Source organism: Daphnia pulicaria, chromosome 8 (genome assembly GCF_021234035.1).
Source record: "Daphnia pulicaria isolate SC F1-1A chromosome 8, SC_F0-13Bv2, whole genome shotgun sequence".
NCBI classification, from domain to species: domain Eukaryota; kingdom Metazoa; phylum Arthropoda; class Branchiopoda; order Diplostraca; family Daphniidae; genus Daphnia; species Daphnia pulicaria.
The window spans coordinates 2290938-2315087 of NC_060920.1; the positions used below are offsets into that span (position 1 = coordinate 2290938).

The 24150-nt window shown below is 45.0% G+C and overlaps 1 protein-coding gene and 1 long non-coding RNA gene across 4 annotated transcripts in view; one reads left to right on the plus strand and one right to left on the minus strand.

Moving 5' to 3' along the window:
• LOC124312263 (titin-like) overlaps positions 1-24150 on the plus strand; it is a 66538-nt gene that overhangs the window by 38057 nt on the left and 4331 nt on the right. For 2 of the 3 annotated variants that reach the window (XM_046776719.1, XM_046776720.1), the window contains exon 26: positions 10475-24097. In XM_046776719.1, coding sequence (XP_046632675.1) covers positions 10475-24097 — 13623 coding nt within the window. The remainder of the gene's footprint in view (positions 1-10474; positions 24098-24150) is intronic. The other variant, XM_046776721.1, reaches the window with a different exon arrangement.
• On the minus strand, positions 1699-19328 carry LOC124312555. The gene is made up of 4 exons (XR_006910549.1): positions 19241-19328; positions 19034-19120; positions 1913-2065; positions 1699-1824 (listed from the first exon to the last, which is right to left on the minus strand). It is a non-coding gene; the product is annotated as an uncharacterized LOC124312555 (long non-coding RNA).

The following is a 24150-nucleotide window of genomic DNA, read 5'->3' on the forward strand; positions in this document are numbered from 1 at the left end:
CGGGGGTAAGTTTAGATCTCAGTTACTGTAAGTTAATTAATTAGTTTATTTCTGTTTTATTATTTCTTAAACCAAAGCCAAGACATATCATCCTTTAAACAATTTTTAAGTTTCCCTAAAAATTGAATGACATTTCAAATTATTTTTTTTTCCAATTTTGTTCATCGTTCTTCCGCCTCAACCAAGAATCCAACATCTTTTTGTTTCTGCTTCATTTTGGCAAGAAACAACCAATTTTCTTAACCAAACGATTCGCCAAAACCAGCATTTAAAAATTACTCAAGGTCATACTACACCGAATTGCACATATTTATCACGTAACACAGGCATGACACGAACAAAAAAAAATCATCAAACATGTTACAATCTATTCAAACATATAACACGTTACACCAACAGCAAGGGTTATTATCAGCCTAAAAAAACAAATGCATTCCAATTGATCACGGGCTTGTTCGAATACTTTTGATTTATTTCTTGTACATTAGTATGCGCTTTTTATTTCTTTCAGTTTGAGCACACATTATTTTCGAACTTTTTATTTGAGCAAATCGAAAAATTGTTTTTTTTACACTTTTTGAAATAGCGACAATCCGATTTTTATAATCGGAGCGAATTAGAAGCGTTTTGATCGTTGATGTAGTATTCGACGTGTTAATTTCTCTAGAATCTGCAGCACCGGACACGTACAACACGACACTCCACATGACACCGTCACCAACACAACTCAGTGCGACCACAACACACGATATTCGACTTCATCCAGCGGATACAGACGATCAAACCTCACAGCCAACCTTTCATCCTACCCCTTGTCCCGAATTGGCAGTTGTTAATAGACCCGAATCACCACAACAATCAGACAAAATTGCTTCTCTAGTCTTAGGAAATTTGCGTTTAACATCTCAAGTCGATCAGACTAGCAGGCCTCTTGTCGATACCACCGTTCGAATAGAACAAACACCTGATATTGTAGTAGAGTTACCAACTCCGTCAGCGAGCGCAACTAAAGAAAAACCGATTTTGTTCGAAATTCGCAGCAGTCAGGTCAGCGTTAAATCGAAAGGGCATGTTTCATCCGTCGAGAAAACGATCACCATAGTAACAGAATCCGGGAATAAAAAACAGGTTGTCCAAGAAATTAAAACGGACGTCTCAAAGACGCCCCAACCGCTGATCAAACAGTTGTCTGATTTGAGAATCTGCGAAATGTTTGAGAGCGAATCTTCGTCACCGTCTGCGAGTGGAGTGGAAGAAAGTGTTCCCATCATTTCCCTTCCGGACGAGGAATCGGTAGCGGCTGAGGTGCCGAAAGAGCGATTCATTCCGATCCAGCTAGAGGATCAGCCGGGCGTGTTTGTGATCTCGCAGGAAGCGCCAAGTGAGACGAGCGTTAGCATAGAAGAAATGGAGACAACGTACCCGGACGACAGCCCGGTGATGGCCGTTTCTTCTAATAAGGTGAACGACGACCAGGTAGCCGATGATGGTCAATCCAGCACAGCTAAAGTGGAGCAGTTCAGCTGGATCGTTCAACCTCTGGCGGGGCAAGAAGCGCAGGATATTGTGGGCGAATACGACGTCAGTAGCGTGGAGGTCGTTCCTCCTGATGAAGCTCACCGACGTACCTCAATTATCGTTTGCACGGGCAGCAGTCCAGTCTTGGTGTCGGAAGAAACGTCGCCCATCCGGGAAGTTCAGACGTCACAGGCCACCATTCGCTTGACTCCCAAATTGAAAAGAGTTAGCGAATCATCAGAATCGATCAAATATCCAACCGATGCACCCCAACCGACTAGCTCAATATCAATTGAGTCAAGTGCGCTAGAAATTTCCCCACAGGAAACGGAAATAGGCAGAGAAGAAATAATTACTAAACCAGAGGAAGGTCGTGATATTGAATTAGTTTTACCTCAAGAAATCGAGAAATCCTTTTATGAAAGAGAGACCTTTAAAAAAGAACCTTCGCCTATGATTTCGGATTCTTTGACAAGTTCTCCGGTTCCCGAATGTAAAGAAACACTTGATGTTCCAAACCCTACTGAAGCAACAGTGGCTGAGATTCCTGTGCAAACCAGACCAACAGAAAAAGAAAAATCAAAAATCGATTTGAAACGGTCGCATCGGAAGAAAGGAACCGGAATCGTCAAAATCGATGTTGAAGTACCAAGAGACGAACTTTCACCAAACGAAATTCCTGACGAAGCAGAAAAATATAGGTATGAAATGAGTCAACTTCTTCCTGCCAAATCCACAGTACAAGAAGTCTCACCGGAAGAGGAAATTATTCGAAAAGAAATCGTGAAATTAAATTTAAAAAAACCTACACGGCCGAAACAACGTTCAAAGGACGCCAAGACTAAATGTGAAGAAGAAATAGATGGCCAATCTAGCTCTTCCTCGGAAAAAGAAAGCTCTTTCCATGAGGATGACACCACCGAAATGACTTTGACGACCGCTGTGGAACCAAGTCCAGTGCCAGATGACCTCAAACCATCTAATAAGCAAATTACAACAGAAAGGGAAAACACAGGTGTTCACTTGAAAAGGACAACACGTCGTAAAATACGGACTAGTTCCAGTAAGTTGGCAGATATCAAAATTAATTTGGATTCAGTCTCCTCATCGGATAGGGAAGGCTCCAACGACGCAAACATGTCAAGAGAGCATTCAGTGTTATTTATGAAAAAGGTTCCAGATTCTACTGTTCAACAAACATTTGTGACCGAATTTCATGGACCAGAACAAACAGAATTGACTTTGACAACCCGTTCAGAAAGAGTGGAAAAAAGTGTTTCAACGAAACGACCGAAGCATCGCAAATTACGTGTTGAGGCTGACAAGCGGACTACTGAAAAATCCTGCGATATTGAATCCGGTTCATCTCCGGAAACAGAAGAAGAGGCAACAGGGCCTCTATTAAAATCGGAAGAAAAGCTTGAGATTAAAAAGAGTAGCAAAAAAATAGTGTCAACCTTCGTTCAACAAGATTCTAAGCTTTCCATTCCGGTCAGTGAAAAGACTGCCCATGTAACTAGTGAAGGAGAATTGGAAAAGACTTCAAAAGATGATGATAACTTCAATTCATCAACTAATACGGCACTTGTAGATCAACATCTTGACTCGATGAAGCATAGAGCAGACACCAATATCAATTTGATAAATCCTCGCCCTATCGTGATTCAACCGCCAGAAAAGGAAGAACCACTCGATCTGGCGTTGCCCTCGGATATTTTCCAAGGGCCTAGTGAAGCGATAATAATATCACCGACTGAAAGCGTCGAAATCACATTTGCGTCAACTGCCGAGCCAACCGAATACAAACAGGAAATTAAGACTGAACAATCGCCTGCCACCACTACTGTTTTAATCCCAAATCCGATGCCACAAGAAACACCGTCAAGGAGTCAGGAAACCATTCAACTAGAACCGACTAAAAAAACGGAAGAGGAAATTACACCAGAAGCTGCCAAGCCACTGAAGAAAGCCAAGTCCGTTCCAAAACGTGAATTGGCCACATTTGAAGTGGAAAAAGTGACACTAAAGCCAGTCAAGAAGCAGCCTGTTACAACAGAAGAGAAAGATGAAAAAGACAGCCCGAAAGAGATAACAGCAGCCAAGGTAAAGGCGATAACACGAGAAGAGTTTCCTGAAGAGCAGATGGAAAGAGTTGATGCAGAAATCGAACTAAAGAAAAAAGCAATTGCTACCGAACCGTTCAGCAAGGAATTAATACAACAATGTCCGGAAGCAACTCATCCGCAGCAGCAGGAGCATCAAATCGAAAGCATTCGGAAAGTTAAACCAGAATCGCCAACACCAACTCAAAATGTTTTGCATAACATTGCAGCAGAAGTTACCGGACAGAAAGAGCCAAAAGCCACTGAATCAAAAATTAATTTTAAATCTGAAACAGCAAAAGATGAGCCGACTGAAATTGTTCAACCTCTGGATTTAAAATCGGAATTGACACTTCCCTTCAATTTCCAGTCAGAAAAACATACTTCAGCATCGAAAGATTCCCCTCAGGTAGTGGACGACGAAGTTAACAAGGTCGAAATAGATAGGAAACCAAAGCTTAGAAAAACCGAAATAAATTTAGTTCCTGGATCTGTAGTCGTTGAGAAACCTGAAGAGACTGCGCAATTGGAATTAAAGACTGAAATTACTTTGCCAGTCGATATGCGGCTAGAAGAACCTAAATCGGTGAAAATAGAACCACTTTCGGTTGAAGAAGATGTAATCCCAGCTAAAGACGTCGAAATAAAAAAGAAATCAAGAATTCGAAAGACCAAAATCGGTTTAATTTCAGATTCTACACTAGTTGAACAACTGAAAGTCGCTGGGCCGGCGTTTGAAATTAAATCTGAAGTTACGTTGCCGACAGATATCAAGTCGGAATCATCAACATCTACGCCAGTAACGACGGAACCACTTAATGTTCAAGAACCGTCTGTTAAACCCATGATTATAAAAAAGAAGCCCCAGATAAAATCAAAACCGCAATCGGCACCTGAATCTTTCACCGCACAGCAACCAGCAGAAACAGGGCAGTTGGAATTTGAAACAAAAACTTCCAGCGACGAGGAAACGGAAACTACTGAACCCCTGGATTTTAAATCTGTACAGTCAATAGAACCTTCTAAAAAAACAGAAGTGGAAATTACATACGAAGCTGCCAAACCACTAAAGAAAGGCAAGGCAGTTCCAAAACGAGAATTGGCAATATTTGAAGTGGAAAAAGTTACACTTAAGCCCATCAAGAGGCAAACTGTTGCAGCAGAGGAGAAAGATGAAAAAGAAACCACCAAAGATCTATCAGTAGTCAAGGTAAAGCCGGTACCACGAGAAGAATTTCCTGACGTGCAGATGGAACGAGTTGATTCAGGCATTGAACTCAAGAAGAAATCCGTTGCTACTAAACCATTTGACAAGGAATCGATACAACAATATCCGGAGGCAACTCCGTTCCCACAAGAGTATGAAATCGAAAGCATTCGAAAAGTTCTACCTGAAGCTCCAACACATACCTCAGAAATTTTTCTGAAGAATGTTGAAACTGCTGAACGAGAAAAAAAAGAAGCGCTTATAACGAAAATAAATGTTCAACCAGAAACTGCTAGAGAAGAGCAAACGGAAACTGTTGAATCTCTTGATTTAAAATCTCTGCTGTCGATAGAACCTATATTAGTAACGAAAGAGTCACCTCAGGTGGACGAAGATGTAGTTGAAGTATCCAAGATCGAAATCAAGAAGAAGCCAAGAAAGACCGTCATAAGTTTAGCTTCAGAATCTGTCGTCGTTGAGCAACCTGGTGCAAATGAGCAATTAGAATTTAAGGCTGAAATGACGTTGCCAGTCGATATCCAGCTTGAAGAACCTAAATCGAAAATGGAAACGCTTCTCTTGGTGGAAGATTTTGTTCCAGCCGAAGATGTTGAAATAAACAAAAAATCACGAATTCGAAAGACCGAAATCAGTTTAGCCTCAGACTCTGCGCCAACTGAACAAGTGGAAACCGTTGAGCCATTGGAAATTAAATCTGAAATTACGCTGCCTACAAATATCAAGCCGGAAGTATCTGCACCAGTAACAACAGAACCACTTTCTAGTCAAGAATCTCCTGTTAAACAAAGGATTGTGAAAAAGAAACCCCAGATAAAAGCAAAACAGCAATTGGCACCGGAATCTCTCACCGCACAGCAACCAGAAGAAACAGAGCAGTTGGAATTGAAAACAGAAATAATGGTATCGTCTCATGCAAAACCGGAAGAATTTAAACAAAAAATGGCAAAACCCCAACAAGAGGTTATCACGATCGTTGAGAAGAAGAAGATTCCAAGAGTTAAAAAATCGGAAATCAGTTTAGCGCCCGAATCAGTCTCTGTCGAGGAACCTGAAACCACGGAACTTTTAACTCTAAAATCTGAGCTCGCATTACCTTTAGATATCCAACCTGAAAAAACGGAGTTGCTTCAACCAATTACTGTTTCCACGGTGGTTGAAACCAAGAAAAAGCCAAGAACTAAAAAGTCTGAAATCTCTGTTATGCCCGAGTCTGTAGCTGTCCAGCCGCCGGAAACAGCACAACCTGAAACACTCATATCCGAGTTCACGTTACCTTCTGATATCCAACCAGAAATACATGTGACGACTGAATCTAATCAGGTTACTCAAGAAGTCGCAAAGGAAGTTGACGTGAAAAATAAACCACAAACTACAAAGACCGAAATTAGTTTAGCACCAGAATTCGTCCTTAGTGGGAAGTCTGAGAACGCTGAAACGTTGGAATTGAAATCGGAAATAACATTGCCGTTTACTACTATCACTGCTGAGCCATCTACAGTGGACATGGAATTAAATGAAACATGTGTCGTTCCTGGGGTTGATGTCAAGATAGATTCAAAGGGAAAAGGAGCGAAAACCGTTAAGGCTCATGTTCGTAAAGAAATTGTAAAGCTTACTGAAACACCTCAAGAGACTACGTCATTACATGTTGAATGCGTAGAATCATCTGATTTGCAAATTGAAGCCTCCGACGCTTCTCATCAAAAGACGGCTACTAAGACTTTGGATATCCAGCAAGATGAGACTCATCAGTCTGAAATGACAATGAAATTGCCGTCGAAATCAAAAGGCCCAAAGAAGTTTCCCGAGAAAGTCTCTACTACAGAATCCTTGGAGCTAAAACCGTTGGATACCGAAACTATTTCTGTTGAAATCAAGTCCGCAAAACGAGAAATTCCTGGAGAGGTTCAAGCAGTCGATCAAGTTCAAACGGAAGGTTCTTTTTCATTGCAACCCAAAAAAGAAAAAGAACATTCAGAAGCGTTTAATTTGACATTAGAACGACCACTGCAGCATTCGTATGATGGAACAAACACCAAATTAGAACCAAAGGAGTCAGATACAAGGGTTGAAGGGGATATTCAGCAAGGAATTTCTATTCAATCTACGATAAGGATTAAAAGGCCTGAAGTTTTCAGCACTGAAATGTCTAAATCAGTAGAACAGGAATTAAAATCTGAACTGACGTTGCCATTGGATAGCGACCTGGAGAAATTTAGGATAACAACGTTGATGCCTCAAGAAGTACCGGAAGTTGCCAGGAATATCGAAAGTAAGACCACAACCGTTGAAACGGCAAGCAGTTTGAAACCCCAAAACGTTGATCTGGCTTTGGAAAGGAAATCAAATTTTTCCCTTCAACTAGATCATCAGTCGGATGTATCTTTACCGGAAGTATCAACGACAGAATTTCCAACACGTATTCCTACTACAAAAGACATTATTAAAAAGAAACCCCAAACAAGCGACGCAACTAATTTAATAACCAAATTGGCTGTTGCTGTTGAAGAGCCTGATACAACAGATAAACTTAGATTTAAATCGGAAATTATTTTACCTTCAGATTCTCAGTCAGAAGTGCTTACACCAGATACCCAGCAAGGGTGCGTTGTTCAAGTGACTGACGTTAACGTAGACGTGAAAAAGAAAAAGGCAGGGTCCGTAAAATCTGTAGTTCAAATCGAAGACGATAAAACTGCAAAGGAAACGTTCACAGAAAATCAATTCATGCCGATGAAGCCAACGGAAACTTCCGGAAAAGAAGAAACGTCGGTCTTTGTTCAACCAAAGAAAAGGAATGACTTAGATGACCTTATGGTTCCACTTGTTCTCAGTTCTCCTAAGAGACCGAAGAAGAAGAAAAGCCTGACTAAAAATGAGTCAACTTTACTAGCTGAACTAGCGCGACAAAATAAAGAAACAGAAGAGAAGGGGGTCAAGCCTCATGAAGAAACAATCGTCAATCTGCAACCGAGTGAGTGCCCGTTAGAGCTGACAGATAAAGAAAAAACAACCGGACAGACAACGGCAGTAGAAATACTAATCACTAAACAAAAAACTCCACACGCTGAAAGTACCGCGAAATTTGAAAAAGGGGAATCACCGGATTCAGAAACCACTATTACTTTTTCGTTGCCACCCGCTGTAGAAACACATCAAAGTTCAATTGATTTGAAGCCGAATGAACCAGAAAATATTTCCAAATCAGAAATAACATTTTCAAGCGGAAGTAGTAAAGATAACTTGGATCTTGACGAGACAAAATTTAGTACCTTTACTATCAAATCAACTCCAAAGAAAAAACATAACGTAAATGAAAAAACTGAACTAAACAAAACAATTGAACCAAAAGACGACCATCCAACGGTGACGGAAGCTGCTATTGATGTTAAGCTTCGCCTTGCGCCAAAAATAATTGCTCAACGAAAGGTATCGATCGAGGAGAAGCCATCAGTCGAGGAGACAGTTTTCCTAAGAACCAGTTCAGCAAATTTACCCATAGAGTTATCTACAGAGTTACCTACAGAGTTACCTACAGAATTATCTAGAGAACTACCCAAAGAGTTAGCTACAGAGTTAGCTAGAAAATTACCAACAGAGTTACCACAGGAGATTGAAGAGCTACTCGATTCTATTGAAAAAGAGGTTATTGGGTTTGAAGAGTCAACAGCACCTACAGGGGAAAATATTTTCGAAGAGCAACCAAGTCAGGTATTTGTCAATATGTCATCAAAAACTGCGCCCAAGCGAAAGAAACCCATTAAAGGGAAATCAGTGGAGGATAAATCTCAAGTAAAAGCACCATCAACAGATTTAATCGGTCAAAAAGAAATCGCAAATCCGAATGAAGACGAAGGGTCACCAGTTCACGAAGATTTTTTCGAATCGACTAAAGCTTGGACTGTGGGCGAAGATGAAGACGAAGACAAGACTTCTGAATTGGATTGCTTATTAGTACTACCTGAACGGCATAACGTTTTGGAAAGCACCAATGTAGAGATCTTTGCAGAACCTCTTGCTAAAAAAACTCTGAAATTCAAAGAATGTGACCCGTTGGAAACAATTTTTGATGAGAAAGTGCAAGAACCAGCAATCTCTTCTGGTGAGAAAGAAGCGACAGCTAGTTTTTTCTTTAAACCGTTTGATGCATCTAGTAACTTGTTTCATTCACCTGAAGAGACGATTCCCGATTCAAAAGAAACAGAAGTGTCTCTTCAGTTTACTGTGCCAGATTCAAATAATGGAAATATCAGGATTAGCGAGCGTACATTACCCAGAGGAAGTACTGCAACTGAGAGTCCGCCATTATCCATTAAGCACGAAGATTTATCTGAAGTTCAAGCTGAATTTCAAATTAAATTACCTGATATGGAAACCTCACTTTATGCACCTCAAAATCCATCAGAAGTGACTGAAGTCATAGTTGACCTTATGTTTAAAGCAGTGAAACATGCCCCAATAAAATTGAACGAAGGACCAACTTTGGCTTCGTTAATCGAACCCGTAGTCACTGGTGACGAAATTTTAGTAGTTACCGAGAAAGTGAGTCCTTCTTTAACGACAGACAGCGATAAAATTGTACACCGTAAGAAAAAAGTTAAAGGTGAAATAGTAACTTCCAATCTAAATGTTGAACCCGTTACTTCTCCTGAAATAAAACCCGAACAAGAACAAAATCCTTCAGCTGAGCTAGAAGTTAACACTACTAATTTAGTGAAACGAAAGATATCCCCTCCACCAGAAAAGGAGTTCCAATCAAATGATACATTAATAAGCAAAGAACCGAAGGGTAGACAGGAAAATATTTATCCTCTAGATCTTCCATCCAGTTTGAAAACAGCTACAACATTCGAATCATCCAGCGTTATTCCACTTCAAGAAGAAGAAACAAAGGACTTCCTAAAACAACTTCAGACATGTCAGGATGTAGAAAAGGGATATCCTCTTCAGAAATCGGATATTTCCAAAGATAAAGACCAATCTCTATGCGTTACCTCGGTTCCTATTATTCCTATAGAGACTTTGTCTGTCAGCTCTGTCGATTCATGCGTAGTCCAACAGGTTCTTCCTGAACAAAGCACTGAAACAGTTGAGGTACCTAGCACTCCTATTATTTCGGATGTTCCCTGGAGACGTAAAGCAAAGCCTATCACGGAAAAGAAAACCCAAGTAGTCAGTCCTGAGAGACCAATTGTTGCGGTGGAATCAGTTGTTTCACCAAATGAAAAAATTATAAAGAAGCCAATTGATCGACTTCCTAGTTCAATCGAAATCTCTTCTATAGGTTCTTTAGAGGTGCTCTCTGATAAGATTGATTTAGTAGAAAACCCAGCTACTTACGAGTCAGCGACTTGTGTTGAGAGTGATGAGGGTCATGTTAAATCTACTGCCAATCCGCCCGTAAAACTCATTTACCCAAACACAAACGAAGACACAGCTACGGTAGAAAACAAAATCATCCGTCAAGATGAAGCAGACATTGGTAGTTGGATTCCAGTGGCGGAAGACACGATCGAGATGGAAGTCAAGGCTTTGGAAAGAGATGGTGTAGAAATTCCTGTCCTTCAACCTGTTGTACCTAAATATGTAGAAAAAACAATGCCTGAAGTAGATGTCCCTCATGTAGAACCGAGCGCAATTGCCACTCTGGAAACCAACGAGGAAACCGTCCCTGAATGGAGAAAAGCCAAGAAGAAGAAGAATCTCCAATTTATCGAAACCCCCCTGACCCAAGAATCCCAACCTTTGAACCGTGAGCCATCAAAAGGTCTTGTCGCGAGCGTCAAACAATTGGCAGAAGAAGAAAAAGTAACGACTAAAACATCGACCGAGGCTGTATCACTGAAAATGAGTAAAGTGAAAAAATCAGTTAAAGTCGATGCTGAAATCCATTCTAGCAAAAAAGAAATGATTCCGAAAGATGAAGTACCAGTGGTTATCCAATCAAGCAAACGCCAGGAAGAATTAATCAATTTACCATCTGAAGTCGTCAAAATGACTGTTGAGCCGAAGATTGTAACACGGGCGAACATCGAAACAACTGATTTAACTCCTTCCATTACTGATTTGACCACAAAAACAACTCAGAAAGAATCATCGCCAATTAAGACTCAAGAAACCATTCAACTAGAACCAACTAAAAAAACGGAAGTGGAAATTACATCCGAAGCTGCTAAGCCGCTGAAAAAAGCCAAGTCAGTTCCGAAACGAGAATTGGCAACATTTGAAGTGGAAAAAGTTACACTTAAACCCGTCAAGAGACAATCTGTTTCAGCAGAAGAGAAAGATGAAAAAGAAATCACAAAGGAATTATCGGTAGTCAAGGTAAAGTCAATATCGCGCGAAGAGTTACCTGACGTGCAGATGGAACGAGTTAATGCAGGTATCGAACTAAAGAAGAAATCCATTGCTACTAAACCATTCGACAAGGAATCGATACAACAACGTCCGGAGGCAACTCCGTTTCAACAAGAGTATCAGATCGAAAGCATTCGAAAAGATCAACCTGAAGCGCCAACACATACCTCCGAAATGTTGCTCAAGAACGTTGCAGTGGTCGAACAGAAAAAACAAACTATTGAACCACTGAATTTGAAATCTGTCCACTCAATAGAACCTGCTTTAGTAACGAGGCCGTCACCTCAGTTGGTTGAAGATGTAGTGGAAGTATCCAATATTGAAATCAAGAAGAAACCAAAAGTTAGAAAGGCTGAAATAAGTTTAGCGTCAGAATCTGTCGTCGCAGAGCAACCTGGCACAACTGCGCAATTGGAACTAAAGGCTGAAATGACTTTACCATTTGATATCCAGCCAGAAGAAACTAAATCGGTGAAAATTGAGCCGGTTCAGGTGTCAGAAGATGTCATTCCAGCCAAAGATATTGAAATCAAGAAAAAATCAAGAATCCGAAAGACCGAAATCAGTTTAGCCTCAGACTCTGCGCCAACTGAACAAGTGGAAACCGTTGAGCCGTTGAAAATTAAATCTGAAATCACGCTGCACACAGATATCAAACATCTTGAACCTGTGCCAGTGATGGCAGAATCCGTTACTGGCCAAGAAACTTCTGTTAAACATACAGTTATAAAAAAGAAACCTCAGATAAAAGCAAAACAGCAATTGGCACATGAAATTTTCACCGCACAGCAACCAGAGGAAACGGAGCAGTTGGAATTGAAAACAGAAATAATGGTGCCGTCTGATGCAAAACCGGAAGAATTCAAACAAGAAATGGCAGAGCCCGAACAAGAGATTGTCACGATCGTTGAGAAGAAGAAGATACCAAGAGTTAAAAAATCTGAAATCAGTTTTGCGCCCGAATTAGGCTCCATTGAGCAACCTGAAATCACGCAACTTTTAACTCTAAAATCTGATCTTACTTTAACTTCTGATATCCAACCTGAACCAAGAGAGTCGGCTCAAGCGATCACAGAAATTTCCACGGTGGTCGAAATCAAGAAAAAACCAAGAACTAAAAAGTCTGAGATATCAGTAGTGCCTGAGTCTGTTGTTCATCAGCCGGAAACAGAGCACCCTTTGACACTTAAATCCGAGTTTACATTGGCTTCCAATAGCCAGCCAGATGAGATTAAACCTTTGATGACTGAATCGATTAAGGTTATTCAAGATATCACCAAAGAAGTTGAAGTGAAAAAGAAACAAAGAAGTCAAAAGTCCGAAATCAGTTTAGCACCTGAATCCTTCCTTGTCGAAAAGTCTGAGAAAGTCGAACCTTTGGAAAAGAAGAAGATCAAACCCTTAAAGGTTGAATTCTTGGAAGAAGAACTTCCTGGAAAACCCCAAGAGACAAAACCACTGCTCATTAAGCGCAAAGACTCCTCTGATTTCCAGACTGAAAAACGGCTTGTTGCGCAGCAAACGACGACAGATACAACTTTAGAGAGCCAAGAAGATAAGACCCACCAGTCTGAAATGACGCTGGAATCATTGTCAAAGCCAAAAGTTTCAAAATCTATTCTTAAAAAAGTGTCGATTACAGCTGAAGCACTACCACAGCAAACCAGCACAGATATTGTTATTGAAACAAAGTCATTAAAACGTGCGACTGCTGAAATGGTTTCTGCAGTCGATCAACCTCAAATGGTAACTTTGATTCCACAAGAACCTACAAGGCAGATCGAACACTCAGAAACATCGAAGTTTACTTTGGTGCGCCAAAAACAGCCTGAAGTGGCAACCACCAAAATTGAACCCATTGAATCGCTTGTCACGAATAAACAAGATATCCCACAAGATATTTCCGTTCAAACTAAGCTGAGGAAAACAAAAACAACGGTTATAGACGACAGCACGAAAATGCAAACCATCAACATAACTCAAGCCCAAATGAACATTGGTGAAACGACATCGTCTTCGGTAACCGTAATGGATTTGAAGCGGCCAGAAGAGCCTCAAGAAAGTGTAGTACCAAATACTAAGATAGAAGAGGTTCCAGCGCAAATTAAATTAAAGAAGAAAAGCATAACAACGGTTGTTCAATCAACGAGCCAAAAAGAAGTATCGGAATTGCCACTTCAGCGCTGTGATTTACCCGAAAAACCAGCAGAACCAATCACGCAGATCGAAACGACTAAGATAGAATTGAAGCGACCCAAAGAATCAACTAAAAAAGAAGTTCCTGAAGTTAAAGAAATTTCAGCACCCGTTCTCCCAGGAATGTCAATTGCGACAATATCAAAGAAGCGAGATGCTCCCACAGAAGTGACTGTGGTTACCTTCGAACACCCAAAAGAAACTTCTGCCATCGTCCCAGACGTAGAAGTCGAAACAGCTACTCAAGAATTCACGATTCAAGCCAAGTCTGAACAGACGATCCAGCCAGTGGAAGTTGAAACTTTCAACATTTCTTTGAGTTCGAAAGTGATGGACACTGAACCGTTAGAAACTGCACAGATGGAAGAATCTGCAGTTATCAAGAAGAGTAAAGAGACGACAGTCAAGAGGAAATCCAAAAAAGTGTCTCGAGAACATCGAGAAGCTACACCGGTTGCACCGCTGGTTCCAGCCGAATTCAGCGAGGTGGTGAATCCGACTTTAGAACAGGTCGTGGTGGACGAGTGTCGGCCGTTGAACGAAGAATATGCCGAACTCCGATTTCCAGAAACTCAGAAGGCGACCGTCGTGCAACAGGCAATGCCTCTTGATTCCAGCGGTGATTTTTCAGCCATTAAATTGCCTAGTTTTGTGTCAGCAAAGCCTAAACTAGACGTCCAAGAGGGCTTGCAGTGTGAAGAGATCCAGGTTATTCCTTTCCAGTCAGCTATGATATCCAAAAAAGCAGAAGCTGTTTCAGCATGCGTCGAGATGGTATCATCATTTCCGTTAGAAGTGGGAGAAATTCAGACCTTCAACAAACCGGAAAAGTACGTCCCGGCCTTGTTCGTCGCCACTGAAAAAGCTCGACCTCGCCTTACTACTGAGAGCGCTCTAATTACCACGGAAACTAGGGCCCCAGAGAGAGAAGGATCCTACACTGCCGGCCGATTACCACCAACCCAGCAAGCCAACGTTGCCTTGTCTCTTCGAGAATCGGCATCCATCGGTTTGGATCGTCTCCACGAATCAGAATGCGCCCTTGCAATCGACCGGACACGAGAGACAGCCACCACTGCCATAGAACCTATTCATTCAATCGTGGCTGTTGTAAATAGACCCGAGTCCCAATTGACCGCCGAAGAATTGCTTCGGCAACCAGAGTCAATCAAACAGGTGGGCAAAATGTCCATCATTCCCCACGAATCGGTAGTTCGCGACGAAACACACACGACCGAAAGAGAAGTCAGCGGAGTCGTCAAGCTCCCGATTTCTGCCATGGAACGAGCCGAACCCGTCATGGTGACTTCGAAGAGCTTGTCCGTTCACACGCAACAACCTTACCAGTCTGGAGAGGTTTTAGAATTGTCGTCTGTTATTCCTTCGTCAAAGACGGCCAAGAAAGTCCAGGAAGTCAAAGAAACAGTTTCATCTTACCAGGTGGTGGTTGACGAAGCGACGGGCAGTGTAGAAGAGACTAAGACACCAGCCGGCCAGGAGGCAACAACTGGTTGTGTCGCACTGGAATCGGCGGCGACCACACAAAAAATCACCTACGAATCGGAAGGAGATTGGACTGAAGCGGACCGTCTTCCATCACTTCCAGCTCCAAAATCAACGATGGAAGCATTTTCAGTCGCCCAGACTGATTCTACCGTATCTGTCGATAAAGAATCTGCATTAACGCTGCCCGTTCTGCCGGAAACGAACCAAGCCAGTTCTAAGCTGGATTCGTTCATGATGTTACCCCGGGTATCCGCGGTTGACACATTCCAGGGAACAGAACCATTCGCCCAACCAGTAGTCGCTTTAGAAATGCCCAAGGTGGTTGGGTCAGCAGGCCAATCTCTTCCATCCATCCAGCAAGTTTACGTCGAAGAAGCGACTGCTAAATTCAAGCCAAAGTCTAGTCCGGATGCCAAACAAGCAACTCAAATCCACGACGAAAACGGCCAATCTTCAGCTCAGACGGGCGAGACGTGGACTCACGAGAGTGTAATTGACACTTTACCTGTTTTGGCAACTAGCGACCAAGCTCAAGTATCCCTTCAGCCTCATTTGGCCGTAGTCCAACTGTCCGTTGTCCCTTCTTCGGCGGGAGACATTTTCAAAGAAGAAACACCCCTGTTACAATCCGCCAAGACTGATTTGGTTCCCCTTCAAAGTATTGCATCTTCCCATCAGACCCCATCGCATGAGAGAGAAGGCCAGATCCTTAGCCATCCAACCATCCCAGCCCTCACGGCCTCCCTGTCCGTCCAAAATCCAATGGAGAGTTCGGTAACCCAAGAGATTCAAACAGGTTTCAAGGAGCAGTTTCTTCCTCAATTCAGCCGACCAGAGCTGGACATGGCCAGCTTCACTGTTACGGGTGACAATCGATCACTGTTGCCTGTCACGGCCGAGGTAGGTAGCGATGAGTGTCTAGCTACTTACGTAGTCGTTCCGGTTCCTACAGCGGAGTCCCGCCTGATCCACGATGTCCAGCAGTCCATCCGGGTGATGGCCAACGAGCCGGTGGAGAGAGAGGTCGAATTTGTAAGTGACACGATACCCAAACAACAGACACTCACACAGACGGCACATTTGGTCACCAGCGGAAGCGTCGTGACCAGTGAAGTTAGACCGGAACAGATGCCAAGCACGTTTCAGCAACCCATCAGTGATATAATTCCGCAGGCTTCCCAAGCCTGCCGCGTTCTTGCCCAGCCTACAATCCAACCTATTACTCTTACAGAGACGGCCACGAGCGAGAGCCTGGCCCCCATGCAGACTCAGCGGCCGGTTGAATCCAAAGCGGCACTTGAACTGCCGGAACAGCTGTCGTTGTTAGTTTCTCTGCATCAGCTGGTCGAGCAGGAGACGGTGCACCCTGATCAGCTGACTCCACAAAAGCAGCAAGGCAAAGTGAAATTGGCTACTAGAGAAGCCCTCGTCACGGATCAGCAACAGCAAGTCCAGCATGGTTCCGATTATCAAGTGGTAAAACCTACTGCAGTCTCACTTGAGGCAAAGATTGTCCCCAGTAACCAAGGTAAAGCTGCTCAAGTCACTGAAACTCAAACGGGTTCTTTTGCCGGCCAACTGCAAACGGCCGAACGAGTCGAAGAAACAGCACAACTTTTACTGGCCTCTATGGAAACCGCTACTGTCAGCCATGTGTGGGACTACCGAAAAGAAGCCGATTGGGTTCCCGCTTCCGTTCAGCCGGCCAAAAAGACGGCTCAAGCCGTCACAATGTCCGATCTACGCTCCGTTCAAGTAGAACAGACACAAACCGTTGAAGCTGAAGGCCAGCTTAATGTTGCCAAAGCCGTGATGGCGGATTCAACATCTTCCGTGACATCGATGCTGGAAACGCCATCTCTTTACTCGACGCAAGTCTTCCAAAAAGAGGAACCCCTTGAAGAATTCGTAGCTGGCCAGAGCCAGTCTGCCCGTCCCGTTTCCCCAACCAAGAAACAAACTGTCCAAATCTCTGAAGTCCAAACTAGCATCCACGAAAGTCCCCTAGATCTAAAGCGCCCCGTAGAGCAGACGGCCAAGGCCAGTATCCCTCAATCGGAGGTAGTAGTTAAAAGAGAAGATATTGTCATGGATTACGTCCTTCCCCAGAAAGAATTGCCCATCGAATCAGCTACACCTAGTGTCAGTTTTACCGAACAACGCGCAGTATCTGTTGGTCACGTCGTCGAATCCGGAATTCAGTCCGGTCTAGCGGCCGATTTGAAACCGGAAGAGAAAACGGCCATCAGACTCATTCCTGAACACGTTCAGACGGCTGTGGCCAGCGTCCAAGTGGCTTACAAAGAAGGGTTAATGGACGACTTCGTCACCGCCCAAAGCCAGACGGCCACCACCAAGATGGACAAAAAGCGAACGGTGGTCGTTTCTGAAGTTCAATCGGAGCTCAGCGAAATCCCATTAGAAAATCAAACGAGGACGGCCAAATTTGCCGTGCCTAGCCAACCTATTCAGGAGGCACCTGTCACCCAAGAAGTAACCATTATGGATTTCACTACACCTAAAACAATGGACAATGTTATTCAAGAAAGATCCACCGTCAACGTTACCGAGCAGCGAGCCGTCTCCGTTCAGCAAGTCGTTGAAGGATCGACCACTACCGAGCTTGTTCCAGAAGTCACTAAAAAAACCAAAAAGGCGACCAGAGCTCAGCTGGAAAGGACGGAAATTAGTGTGGGAGACGTTCAGGTGGCATTCAAAGAAGCCCCGCTTGAAGAGTTCAGTGCTGGACAAACGCAGTCAGCCCGTCTGGTGAAGGAAGAACAGCGAACAGTCCAAATCAGTCAAGTTCAAACTGAAATGAAGGAAGAGCCATTAGAAATTGCGGCACCTGTCAGCAAAACGGCGGTTTCCAGCGTTCCAGAAAAGCAAACGGTGGTCATCAGTCAGGACGTTCTGATGGACTTCACTGTCCCACAGACGGCCAAAGCTGTTGAAAGTGAAACTTCTGTCGTCGGAATTACAGAACACCGGGCCGTCAATGTTGCCCAAGTGGTTGAGGCGTCGAGCGAGACTCAATTGATTCCGGAGACGAAGCGGAAGAGCAAAAAAGCCAGTCGGATCTTACCGGAGAAGACTGAGACTAGCGTGCTGCAGGTTGAAACGGAAGATAAGGAAGCGCCAATGGAAGCTTTTGTTCCAGTTCCCAGTCAACTTGCAAACGTATCAACCGACGAGCAGAAAATGGTCCAAGTTACTCAAGTCGTTTCTGAACAACGAGCGACACCTTTGGAATCTCAACTTCCGGTTGGAAGAAAAGCCAAAATGGACGTCCAAGAAGCAGTAGCACGGACAACGCAAGAACAAGTAACGTTCGATATGTCTGTTCCTCAAAAACCGACAACGACGGAAACTGAGACGGCCTTTGTGGTCCTTCCGGAAAAGAAAGCCTTGTCCGTCGGAACTGTCGTAGAGTCTTCCGCCGAATTCGAATTGACTCCACGCGCCAGACCCGAGAAAAAGACGGCCAAGGCCAGCTTCTCGCCGTCGGAAGCTATTGTGAGCAGCCAAGACCTGTTGATGGACACCATTGAACACCAGGCCGAACAGAAGGTAGAGCTTGAAAAGCCGGTGGTGAAAGTAACTGAACAATTAGCGGTTAACGTGGGCCAGGTCATTGATGGATTGAATGAAACCGAACTAGTACCGGAAGTCAAGAAAAAGACCAAAAAGGCAACTCGAGTGTTGTCAGAAAAGAACGAAACTTCCGTCCACGATGTTCAAGTTGCTTTCAAAGAAACTCCGATGGACGAATTTGTTCAAGCACCAGCTCAATTGGCCAGCAAATCTGCGCCAGAGGAAAAACGTACCGTCCAGGTGACTGAAGTTCAAACTGGAGTCAGTACAGTACCTCTTCCAGCTGCTAGACGCCCGTCTACTGAAACCATTAAGGCAAAACTGCCTGAAAACCAAGCTGCTGTCCAGCACGAAACGGTCGCCATGGATTTCACGGTACCGAAATCAGTGGCTACTGTAATAGAAGAAACACCTACTGTGAGTGTCACAGAGCAAAGGGCCGTCTCAGTCGGTCAAGTCATTGAAGGACTGACTGGAACCGAACTTGTTCCGGAAGTCAAGAAAAAGACCAAAAAGGCGACCAGAGTTTTACCCGAGAAAATGGAAACTAGTGTCAGTGGCGTTCAGCTGGCCTTCAAAGAAGCTCCGATGGAAGATTTCACTGCTGGACAGAGCCAAACTGCCGTTCCAGTTGCCGATGAGCGAAAAACAATCGAAATCAGTCAAGTGCGATCGGAAATCAAGGAGCAAATTTTGGACATTAAAAAGCCAATCAGCGAAAGGGCAAAAACCAACTTACCCGAAGTAGAAACGGCCGTCGTCACTCAAAACATTGTGATGGACTACACTGTACCTCAGACGGCCAAGGTTGTCGAGACCGAGAAACCTGTCGTCACCGTTACGGAGCAGAGAGCCGTCACTGTTTCGCACGTTGTGGAAGGCTCCAGCGAAGCGGAACTCCTTCCGGAAGCGAAACCAAAAACAAGGAAGGCCAGTCGTACTTTACCTCAGCCGAGTGAACAGATCAGCGTGGCTCAGGTGCAGTTTACGGAAAAGGTTGACGATTTAGATCGGTTGCCGGTCGCAGTTCAAGCTTCCGCTCAGGATGTTCCAGTCGTCAAAGAGGTGGTCGATGTTGCTGAACAGATATTTACCATTGCACCAGAGGAAGAGATCAGTTTCAGTGACGATAGCTTCCAGAGTTTGTCTTCCTCAACGTCGACATTGATTGAAGACACCATGATGACGGCCGCTAGTAGCCTGGAAGATTTGGTGGTGGATGTAGCCCAACTACCTGAAGTCATCCAAGAAGAGGAAGTTGAGGCTTCTTTCGTTTTGCCAACAAGTCACGAAGAAACAGTCTCTGAAGAGTTCAGTATCGGATTAAAACCCAAACCAGAGCCCAAAGTTGAATCGGAGGAATTCCAGGCAACTCTTAAATTAGCAAAAGAAGTGGTAGATGTCACAGCAACGAAAAAGATTGTAAAGAAGAAGAAGAAACCTGTTACAGAGGATACTGAAGAGTCTGTTACCATTCAAGCGACTAAGACTGTGGAACAAGTGGAGGAAAGTGCTGCCACTTTCAAATTGAAACCCCAAATTTCTCCCGAGATCCCAGTGGAAGACGTCGAAGAGGAGTACGTCATTAAGAAACCCAAAGAAACGGTTGCAACGGTGGAGGAATCTACCCTTTTAACATTGAAGAAATCGGTTAAACCTTACCAAGTAGAAGAGATCGAAGATTCAGTTAATGTAGCTTCCATCCGCAAAGTAGAACCTGTCGCGGTTGAAGATGTTGAACAGGGTGCCACATTGAAACTCAAACCGGTCAAGGTAATCGAGAGAGAGAATGTGGAGGAGCAATTCCAGATCGGGTTGAAACCAGTTAAACCCAAGAAACAGGTAGAAGATGTTGAAGAGAAGTTGACCATCAAACCCAAACGCAAAACATCGCAGTCGGTCGAAGAAGCTTCGGCGTCTCTAAAAGCGGTCGTACAAGCAGAAGACGTCACCTTAAAAATGGTTCAAAAAGAAGAAGTTCCATATCAGGTTGAAGAGATCGAAGAAGAGATTCAAGTGAAACCGATCATTAAAAAGAAAAAGACAAAAGTCGTCACCGAAAATGTGGAAAGTGGAGCGACGTTCAAATTGAAAGAAACTGTCGTTGTTGCTGACGACGTGGAAGACGTCGAAGAACAATTCCAAATAGGTTTGAAACCCTTTAAGCCCAAGGAACAGGTGGATGATGTCGAAGAGAAGTTGACCATCAAACCTAAGCGCAAAACTTCACAAGCGGTTGAAGAAGCTTCAGCGTCCCTAAAAACGAGCGTACAATCAGAAGACGTACCTCAAGATGTCACTTTGAAAATGGTTCAAAAGGAAGAAGTTCCATATCGCGTAGAAGAGATCGAAGACGAGTTCCAAGTTAAACCGATCCTTAAGAAGAAAAAGAAAGTGGTCGACCAAGATGTCGAAAGTGGCGCAACATTGAAGTTGAAAGAGCAAGTCGTCACTGTCGATGAGGCGGAAGATGTCGAAGAGCAGTTCCAGATTGGGTTGAAACCCAAGAGGAAGCCCAAAGTTCAAATTCAAACTGACGACGTCGAAGGCGAGGCGGCCGTTACTTTGAAGCGCCCTGCCAAAACGGTGGTCATCCAAGAAACCACCGAGGCCGCCAGTTTAGTCATTCAGCAGAAACAGCCTGTCGATGACGATAGTTTGTTGACAACGACGGACCAATCCAGCGAGTCCATGACACAACAATTTTCAGACAGTGGTGTCGTTTCCATTACAGATGTTATCATCCAGCCGAAGAAGACGAAAAAATCCTACAGAGTCGAGGACGTCGAGGACGCTTTCGCCGTTCAGGCCCGCAACATGAAGGATAGCCTCGAAGGGGACGACGTCGAAGGTGGCGCTACTTTCAAACTGAAAACTGACTCTGAAATGGCCGAAGACGTCCAAGAAGAATTCAGTTTAGGATTGAAACCTCGTCGACTTGTCAAGCCCAGCATCTCCGTGGAAGCCGACGAAAGTCTACGATTCAAAATCCCAGCAAGGCCCAAGGTGTCGGCGCCGACTTTAACAGAGGACGGTAACACCCTGACCGTCGCCCGAGCGGCCACTTCAATCCTGGCTGATGCCGAAGAAGAGACCACAATGCCTTTGGAGCCGCAAGAGGGCGACGAGTTCTTCTCCCTGTGCTCTTACGTTGCTGACACGGAGGAGGCCATGAACTTGGTAGAGGGCGAAAGAGTTTACGTTCTGGAATGGCACAACTCTGACTGGTGGTTCGTACGCAAACACCTGACGGAAGAGACGGGCTGGGTTCCAGCTCAGTACCTCAAAGACGACACCAGTTACACCCACTACGTCAAGAAGAAGCTGGACGAGAAAATCAACAAGTTACCCGTTTTCGATTTCCCGACGGCCGACGAAACCAAAATCCAGGCTCCGAGATTCTTGACCAAGTTGCAGCCCGTTCGAGCACCAGACGGAAGCAGCATCACCTTCGAATGCCAAGTGGAAGGCTCTCCGCGTCCGGTGATCACCTGGTTCCGGCAGACGGCCGTCATCAAACCGTCGCTGGACTTCCAGATGGTCTACGACGAGGAAGGTAACATGGCCAGCCTGACCATCGCAGAAGTGTTCCCGGAAGATGCCGGAACGTTCACTTGCGTGGCTAAAAATTCGGCCGGCTTTGCTTCCAGCTCTGCGGAATTAATTGTCGAAGCTCCGCTGTCTGACCACGGCTCCGACACGACCATAACATCCCGTCGGTCGCTGTCCAGAGAATCATCGTTGATGGACATCTTGGAAGGCATCCCTCCGACCTTCTCACAACGACCCAAGACCAAAACAGTCGACGAAGGTACGGACGTTGAATTGGAATGCCGTTTGGTGGCCGTTCCGGAACCCGACGTGGCCTGGTTCCACAACGGCAAACGGATCAAGCCCAGTGATCGGATCGCCCTGTTGGGGCAGTCTGACGTCCACATGTACTGCAGCATCATCCAGATCAAGGACGTCCAGATGGCCGACGAGGGCACATACGACATTATCGCCCGCAACCGGGAAGGTGAAGCCGTCAGTCACGTCGTCCTCAACGTCAAAGTCAAAGGCGCTAAAAAAGCTCCACCGCAAGTGGAACAGCCGCTGAAAAATGCCACCGTCCAGATCGGAAATCCAGTCACATTGACAGCCAAAGTCACCGGAATTCCTACTCCGGTCGTCAAGTGGTATCGCAATGGCGTCGAGATCCAGACCAACGTGAAGACGGACGAAAGGGGCATCTCCACATTAACCATCGCTGCTGCCCAGCCAGAAGATGACGGCGATTACATGCTGAACGCTGAAAATGAACACGGGCAGGTCCAAACGTCCGCTACTTTAACAGTCCAGTTACCATCGAAGCTCCAGTTCGTCGAAAAATTCAAAGACATGTCCGTCGAGGAGGGAGAACCTTTCGAAATGAAAGCGACCTTTACGGTGGTTCCGGCCGAAGTGGCCTGGTACCGCAACGGCAAGCGTTTGAAGGCGACCAAATCGCTGAAAATCACGTCGGACGGATTGATCCACACGCTCCAGTTGTCCAGCGCCAGCGTCGAAAAAGAGACGGGCGAATACAAATGCGTGGCCAGCAACTCCAGCGGAATCAAAGTCTCCCACACGGCCAATGTCAAAGTCGAGTGCAATATTTTCGTCCAGCCACTGGAAGACGTTGAAGTCGATGCCGGATCGGATGTCGTTTTACTTTGCCGCACCAAAGAGCCCACCGAGGTGATTTGGTACCGCAACGACGTCCAGCTGCCTCCGCTTTTGCCGGGCGGCGACGGTCCGGTCCAGGAGAGTAGAGATAGAGAACATAAGTTGACGATGCGAAGGGTGGGAAAGAAGGAGACGGGTCGTTACAGCTGCACGTTCGAGAATCAATCGACCGCTTGTGTTTTCACAGTCAGGGCCGAGCCGGCGCATGAGTTCACCGCCAAGATCAAGGATCTGGAGATCAAGGAGCGCCAGCCGGCCGTCTTCACGGCCGAGGTCTCGGACGAGAAGGCCCAAGTCACTTGGCACAAGGACGGAGAGCCTCTCGACCAGACCAACACGGAGCGCTACGAATTCGTCTCAGAGGCTCTCAAGAGGAGCTTCACCATCCGCAGCGTCACCCTGCAGGACGAAGGCGAGTATACTTGCTCGCTGGCCGAACAGGAATGCACGGCCGAGCTGGTTGTCATCGAGCTGCCACCCGAGATCACCCTGCGCCTCAAAGACGTGACGGTCCGTCGCGGCGAAGAGGCCAGCTTCGAGATCGAGTTGACCAAAGGCGACGCCAAGATCCAGTGGTTCCGCAACAGTGAAGAAATCCAGCTCTCCGAGCATATCCAGCTGGCCATCGACGGTAAGCGCCAACGGCTAGTCATCTACGACTCCGGACCGGAAGATGCTTGTGAGTACTCTTGCGTCATTGGGGATCAGAAATCCGCCGCCCAGCTCACCGTCTTGGCGCCCAGAGTGAATTTTGTGGCCAAACTGCCAGAGGTGGTGGCCGCTCCCATGGGCCAGGACGTGACGTTCACCGTCCAGCTGACTGGCGAGGAAGCCGACGTCACCTGGATGAAGAACGGAGAAGTCGTGGTCGAGTCCGACCGAATCAAACGTAAGTCATTTCTTTCTCTGATTGAGCGTGTTGTCTTATTATTTGATGTCTAA